Raw genomic sequence first — 7,832 nt, forward strand, 5'->3', positions numbered from 1 at the left:
ACTATATACAAATCAAGCTGATAACTACCGCTTTGATCAACTACGAATGTAAGAAATAATCTGAAGCGATATCTTCCACGCACATAAGGATAGTACAGTGAATCTGACCATGGTAGTGTCATGCCCAAGTGGTTTCCTCTTTTAGAGTGTTGAAATGATGTAATGACAGGGAAATACTCAACAAAGTATGTATTAGACTTGCACACGGTGGTGACTGGTTACTGCATAACCACGTGCATTTGTCAGCGTGTAAAATACCTACTTCTTTATTTCTTCTCTTTATAAAATTTTATAAAGGCCAAGTTGTACTATATACTTGTAGGGTTACTTAAAGAAAAAAAACGAGTATGTATTTTTTTTTTAATTAACATTGAACCAGAGAGAATAAAAAAAAAAGAGTATGTATTTTTTTTAATTAACATTGAACCAGAGAGAATAACAAAAAAAAAAAAACTTTAAATCTATACAACATTTCGGACTTTGATCACACTCCTCTTATCTACGACCAGGATACATGGTACACACAAAGGTAAAAAATACCTTTCTTTGCTGATACTGCGGCGAAACCAGCCCTCATAACCCAAGGAATAATCAGAAACATCTTCCTTACAGTTGCCATCGGGGAAAGATGCACTAGTTAATTAAGCATTTGCAAGCATTAAATTTATAGGACAATTTGTATTTATTTTTTTTCTGATAAATGTAGAGGCTCTCTCATTTCTTCACTTAATGCTTGGTTTCAAAGTACAAAGAAAGTCATGGGTAATAGAACACACACACACAAAAAAAAAAAAAAAAAAAAAAAAAAAAAAAAAAAAAAACAGGACAAGTTCCCTATTCGAACACATGAACACGGTAACACGGTAACGTCGAAACGATAACAACAGGACAGACAAAATTACACCAATAGATAAAAAAAAAAGAAAAGCTAGGATGGTTGGAATTCAATGACAGGGAACATACTCGTATGTGTGGAGAAGACTGAGTATATCTTTTGTTGCAATGAAGCAAAAAATCTGTTTAAGTCCAAATTGAAACACAGGATGCCTGTCTTTAAGCCTCTTCATCAATGCAACACAGAGCAATCCCGTTAGCACAACACAATGTATGTACTGTTCATGAGCAAACAAGGCCTGACTCTTATGACAGCCTTCACATAAACTACAATTCCAAAACAAAATCCCTAAATTTCAAGAACAGATGTTTGACGATTACTACGCTGCTACTTTTTGTTTTCAAGATAGACAAGATGCCTAAAGAATTTACTTCCCGATAGCACAAGCTGTATCATGGCTAAATTATTGAGTCTTCATTTATTGTAAGGCCTCCTTACCAGAATCGCTAAATTACATAGACTATCATGGCCAATTATTGAGTCTTCATTTATTGTAAGACCTCCTTACCAGAATCGCTAAATTACATAGACTATCATGGCTAAATTATTGAGTCTCCATTTATTGTAAGGCCTTCTTACCAGAATCGCTAAATTACATAGACAACAAGAATAAAACGAAAAGGTCATCCCAGTAAACGCTGTAATAAATGCACCGCTATGAATAAATGCACCGCTGCAAACCAATTAAGTCCCTCTATCGCTGAGTGCCTTTACTTGCGTGCCTCCACCTGCTGAGGGAGCTCACTTCCAGTGGAGTCTCAGTCGTAACTTGTCACCTTTATGGCCACGGGAGGTTTCCTTGTTTCCTCTGCGCCATCTTCAGTCTGGTTGACAATAATTGCGGTCATGAATAAAAGCTGTTCAAGCAAAAGCCCCTTATAAAACAAGATTTCTCAATTTTTATCCTTGCCTTAACATCCATTTTTCTATACCAAGAAAATTCCTAACAATGAAATTTCTTACGTGTCTATTTACGTCATCTTCTCCCGGGACAGACTTTGAGTTAGTGACAGAATCCTCATCTGAACAGCTGCCAGACGCCAGGCTGTCTTCATTGTCGTCATGATGCTTCCTTTTCTGACAGAAAAGTTACCAAACTGAAAACTTTCAAGTTACCAAACTGAAGACTTTCATAGACAAGTAATCGAAGATTACAAACGGACGATAGACTGACAACATATCTGAATGGTTTGTGGCTTAATCGAATGCAGTACCATCACGAAATCTGAGGATTACAATTATTATGCAGGCTTTGATTCTTAAAATTATCTAAGTTCCAGACAACGAACGCCTACCTTGTTGCAATTGTCTGGATCCTTTGTTCCATCCTCTCGTGGGCCCTGGAGGCCTTGCAGGGCGCAGTGACAGGTTCTGAGCCGCACTGTCTGGAAGCCAACATGCAACCATTTGGTTCTAATGAAAGTCATCTATGCTAACCATGAAAATGTAGTAATTGCATTCACAAGACGATCTAATGACAATTGTAACGACAATGAAATATGTAATCTTACAAGGCCTGTTATAGTACGGTTGTAGACTTGCTGCAGTCGCCCAATGATGAACACTTCTCCCAAGCATGGCTGGCGTTCTGCCAGGTAAAGAAAGGTTACATACTGAGCAGCTTTCACCCCATTTACTACGAGGTAGGCGTTAGTCCTCTCACTCCAAATATGCATTACAGAATAAATGTTACAAAGTCTACACAGCAGCACTGAATCTGCATCTTAGGATTAGTACATGGTATTGATGTCTGCCGAATAATAATCCTACACTATATCTACATACCATCAAACTTGAGTGTCTCGAGGAAGTGGCAAGTTCTGCCGGTAGCAGTCAGTGTCACACGCCATGGGAGACGGCCCATAGGATGCGAGGCCACCGAAGTTGTTGCCCGCACTACCTCTTTTCTCACTCTACGCACAAACTGCAACGAGTCATGTTTTAGCAGGTTCAGGTGATCTCCGTGTATGCTAAGGCGAAGTGTTACCTTTTCATCACAAAATATTAATCTAGTTTTTGTATATCCTTACCCTCTGGGCGAGCTCCTCGGGCCGCAGTTGATATTTGCCTCTTGCTGTACCCAGCGCCCACATCATCGCCTTCTCCACGGTCACAGCTGCTCCCGCAACACGAGGACAACCATAAACCAACTTTAATTTTACGGGATTACGGGTTACGTAGTTTTTTTTTTTTGTTACTCAAAACATATCTCTGGCCATACAAAACTATACCTTTAGTTCTAGTTTAGTTACATGGGCGTAGAGTAATAACAAATATAGATGAAATTTTAGGTGTGCATTATCCAGATGCCGTATAATAACACCCAATTGTTCAACTGAACGGTAAATACAAATCCATCCATTTCAGTATGCCAGTGTATTTCATATCAACATGCCATTTTATACCGTTGTATCATTATTTAATACTAATGTCAGTTTATATTAGGTGTTTTTGTATTCGAGGAGTAGAGTTAAGTATTTGTCTTTGACGATCTGAAACTACCGGAGCTTCATCGAAACACTCAAAGTGCCTATCGCTCACAATGTTCTCGATACAAGTAAATATTGCTCGAATATAAAAAAAATGAAACCTATAGGAATGTTCTAATTAGGATTTCTTAATTCACATCAGAAGATTATCGCTTTCCTATACCTAACATATCTTAATCGTTTAAGTGGGAGTGAATATACTGTACAGTTGGCCAGACTCCCTCGAGGTCCACCCAGCGCTGTCAAGGCTGGTGAGACTGTAACCACGGAACACTAGCTAATAGAATTAGTGAACTTGGTCAGAGCAACCCCCTCCTCTTTACCTCTCCTTTTCTTCAAATGGATACTCAGACTGTAACCACGGAACACTAGCTAGTAGACGTAGTGAACTTTGCTCAAAGCAACCCCCTTTCTCTTCACCTCTCCTTTCCTTCAAATGGATACCCCGAGCGAAGTCCACTACCTAGCGTTTCGTGGTTACAGTCTCACCAGCGTTGACAACGCTAGGTGGACCTTGCAGGTGTGGCCAACTGAAGATATATTAGTAAGCAAATAAACTTCATTACATTTCAATTAAGATAAGCCTCTGTTACTTAAAAAAAAGTTTAGTTTTCTACCGCAATTCCGAAATTGCTTTAAGGATTTACTCACCTAAGATCCTGACCAAACGCCACTGCGAGAAGCAGCGCACCACCGCTGCTGCAACACTGGTGAGCCACGCACTGACGATAGCAAAGAAGGGCACCACCCTACTCAACTTTGCGTGGACAGCACTAACCTGGACCGAATAAATCCAACTATGAACACATTTAGTCTACTTAACGCTCACCTCGTCCTAGAAGATAAAAAAAAGTGGGTCATGCAAACTAGCAAAATCTAATCTAACATGTAAACAAAAGCAATACGTACCATCTCATAAATTGAGCTGACAAGGGGTAAAGTATAAAGCTCGTCAGCAAGCGTCTCCGGGCTTGGAGGCGATGGCGGCAAGGATGACGACAGCGAGCAAGCCAGCTTACGGTTCCTTGGCGGCGACGGAGATGGTGATGACGATGACGGCGGTGTCGGTGAGGGCGGGAGTGACGGGGCTGTGTTCGTGGACGAGTTGCTCTGCCGGGATTCCATGTTGGCGACTAAACAGCAACTGGACTGCTCCACTCCACCAGGCTTTCTTGAAACTTTACGGCTGGTCCAGCTTCCATTGATTCGAAGCTCCTGACACAAGATGACCACAAAGCATCGTGGCATGAACAGCCAACTAGTACATGATACTGGTACGTGATATTGGTCTTGGTGATTGTTTGTTGCCTTGTGTTATTCTTACTATGGAGAGAGAGAGAGAGAGAGAGAGAGAGAGAGAGAGAGAGAGAGAGAGAGAGAGAGACTACAGACCCCTCTCGTTATGGTGACGAGGTGGTAGCTGCAGTATTACGGCGTAGTGATGATTCTCTTATCATCTGGCAGAGGTGGCGGAGCTGCAGTGATGCTGTGGCGGACTCAGTGCTTTGTTAGCGGGGCACAAAAACACAACAATTTGCTGTTACGGTGATAGTAGCAGTAATAGTGATAGTAGTAGTAGTAGTAGTAGTAGTAGTAGTAGTAGTAGTAGTAGTAGTAGCAATACCAGTAGCAGTAGTAGTAGTAGTAGTAGCAATACCAGTAGCAGTAGTAGTAGTAGTAGTAGTAGTAGTAGTAGCAGTAGTAGTAATACTTGTTATTATTGCTGCTGCTGCTGCTGCTGTAGCTGTAGTAGTAGTAGTAGTAGTAGTAGTAGTAGTAGTAGTAGTAATACTTGTAGTAGTAGTAGTAGTAGTAGTAGTAGTAGTAGTAATAGGAGGAGGAGGAGAAGGAGGAGGAGGAGGAGGAAGAGGAGGAGGAATACAAAGGAATACAAATGAATACAAAGGAAAGCCAAACAGCAACAGACCTTTTGGTCCTTGCAAGGCTGTTTGGTAACTACTTCTAACTAGCTACAGGGAAGAGAGACAGGACAGCATAGCAGAAGGCTCCTCCCCACCCACCACTCCCTCCAGCTTGCGCTGGCATGGAAATAGTTGGGAAAAGTACCATGCAGTATGGAAAAACTGCCATGGAAATTTTCATAGGAAAGGATGAAAGGAAGTTCTACTATTCACCCTACGGTGAACTCTATACGTCTATCTGAAAGTTAATACAAGTTATATTAAAACTGGTGTAGAATAAGAGTTTATTAGTGTATTTAGTAATTATTCGGACAAGAAGAGAGCTTGTTGGGGATTTGCTTTTAAAATATTTGTCTATTTTATTTTTGAATGATTCAATAGTATTGCTGTTCACAATTTCGGCAGGAAGTTTATTCCATATATTACCTATACGATTAAAGAAAAAATGTTTTGCCTCGTGGGATTAAAAACGTTTGGGTATAATCTTGAATCCATTATTTCTTGTTAGGTTAGAATGATCAATGGTAAAATATTTATGTGTATCAATGTTACTATATCCTTTGAAAATTCTGAACACTTCAATTAGGTCTCCTCTTATCCTGCGCTTTGTTAAACTAAATAGGTTTAGTTCTTCCAGTCGTTCCTCATACGGCTTATTGCGCAATCTTGGAATCATCTTTGTGACTCTGCGCTGTATCTTTTCTAGTTTTTCAATGTCTTTTTGTAATATGGGGACCAGAACTGTACACAGTATTCTAGATGAGGGCGCACCAGTGAGTTATATAAGGCAAGTATAACCTTTTCTGATTTAAATTCAAAGGTTCTTCCAATGAACCCTACTAATTTATTTGCCGTCTTTACTGTTTCTGTGCAGTGTTGACTCGGCTTTAGGTCGTTTGACACAACGACCCCAAGATCTTTTTCTTTATCAGCACTTGACAGTGGCATGTTATTCATTACATATCTCGCCTGAACATTGTTGCTTCCGATATGTAGAACTTTGCACTTTTCTATATTGAATCTCATCTGCCATTTTTCTGCCCAGCTTGTTAGTTTATTGAGGTCACACTGCAGTTCCTGCCATTGTGACACAGACGTTACTCTACTTGTTATTTTGGTGTCGTCTGCAAATTTACTTATTTTGCAGTTCATCCCTTCATCAGTATCATTTATGTACATTATGAAGAGTACTGGTCCTAATACAGAGCCTTGAGGAACGCCGCTATTTACCTTATGCCACTCTCTTTTCCATTAATCACAACACGCTGTTTTCTGTCAGAGTGCCAGTCTCTCAGCCATTTCAGGGTGTTTCCGGCAATGCCGTGAGCTTTTACTTTACTGATGAGTCTCTTATGGGGAACAGTGTCGAAAGCTTTCTGGAAATCAAGGTAGATAATATCAACAGCTTTTGTCTCGTCATACGAGTTAAATACTTCATAAAGGAAGTCTAGTAAGTTTGTTAAGCAGGTGCGCTTGGTTCTGAAACCGTGTTGCGAATCCTTTTATGATTCTATTTTCTTCTAAATATTTAGCAATTTTATCTCTAATTATTGTTTCCATCAGCTTGCACACTACTGAAGTGAGACTGATCGGCCTGTAATTGGCTGGGAGAGATTTATTTCCTTTTTTAAAGATTGGCGTGACATTGGCTAGTTTCCATTCGTGGGGAACTTTACCCGCTAGTAAAGTTATATTAATAAAATTGTAAGCGGTTTCACGAGCTCATTTCTCGCTTCTTTAAGAAGCCTGGGTGATATCTTGTCTGGCCCGGGTGTTTTGTTTACGTTCATGCTCTTTGTGACTGAGAGGATTTCACTTTCTGTGATGGTGAAGTCTGGCAGCGTGGTGCCTCGTGACTGAGGCGTGGGGGTCGGCAGACTGCCCTGAACATCCTCAGTCGTGAAGATGGTTGAAAAGTACTCGTTCAGGATATTCGCCATGTGTTTCGCTTATTATTTGTTTACCATTTTCTGTTATTAATGGACCAATCGTTGATGTTAAGACCCTTTTTCCTTTTACATAACTGTAAAATTCTTTTGGGTTCGTTTTACATGAGTTCGCGATCTGAGCTTCGACAGATTTTTTGCTGCATTTGATCAACTTTTTAGTTTTTCTACGTAATCTGTCGTGCTCTAGTTTATCATCATTATTTTGTGTTAGTATGTATTTGTGGTACGCATTTTTCTTAGCCAGAAGGCAGCATCTAATTTCATTGTTCCACCATTTCGGTTTGGTGTTTTTTACCTTCCGTCTGTTTCGTTGCGGTACACACAAAAACGTAGTTTCATTTAACTTTTTAGCAAACACTTCCCATGCGTTGTTAATGTCTGGTGTTCCCAGCAGTTCATTCCAGTCTATGGATGCAAGCTGCATGCAAAGTCTCTCAAAGTTAGCACGCCGATAGTCTGGCACTTTTTCTTTACTTTCGCTTACTTTAGCTTTGTCAAAATTTATGGTGAAAAGTAAGCTACGACGATCGCTGGAACTCAGTTCTGGTCCAATTTTTAGGTCTTTTACTGACTCTTC

The 7,832-nt window shown here is 40.2% G+C and overlaps 1 protein-coding gene across 1 annotated transcript; it reads right to left on the minus strand.

Moving 5' to 3' along the window:
* Window positions 1-346: 346 nt before the first annotated feature.
* On the minus strand, window positions 347-4,548 carry LOC135106788 (uncharacterized). The gene is made up of 8 exons (XM_064016095.1): window positions 4,294-4,548; window positions 4,036-4,162; window positions 2,926-3,011; window positions 2,681-2,819; window positions 2,407-2,483; window positions 2,191-2,280; window positions 1,859-1,972; window positions 347-1,719 (listed from the first exon to the last, which is right to left on the minus strand). The coding sequence occupies exons 1-8, from the start codon at window positions 4,507-4,509 to the stop codon at window positions 1,654-1,656; spliced, it is 915 nt and encodes a 304-aa protein (XP_063872165.1). The 5' UTR covers window positions 4,510-4,548; the 3' UTR covers window positions 347-1,653.
* Window positions 4,549-7,832: the final 3,284 nt, after the last annotated feature.

This window comes from Scylla paramamosain, chromosome 14, assembly GCF_035594125.1.
Source record: "Scylla paramamosain isolate STU-SP2022 chromosome 14, ASM3559412v1, whole genome shotgun sequence".
NCBI classification, from domain to species: domain Eukaryota; kingdom Metazoa; phylum Arthropoda; class Malacostraca; order Decapoda; family Portunidae; genus Scylla; species Scylla paramamosain.

What these genes read in the sequence shown, in the direction of transcription:
- LOC135106788 (XM_064016095.1), bottom strand. Translation starts at nt 4,509, where the DNA reads ATGGAATCCCGGCAGAGCAACTCGTCCACGAACACAGCCCCGTCACTC. An exon ending in CGAGACACTCAAGTTTGATG is followed by an intron (nt 2,484 to 2,680) that starts GTATGTAGATAT and finishes TTTACCTGGCAG; the next exon opens with AACGCCAGCCATGCTTGGGA. An exon ending in ATCCAGACAATTGCAACAAG is followed by an intron (nt 1,973 to 2,190) that starts GTAGGCGTTCGT and finishes CTTTTCTGTCAG; the next exon opens with AAAAGGAAGCATCATGACGA.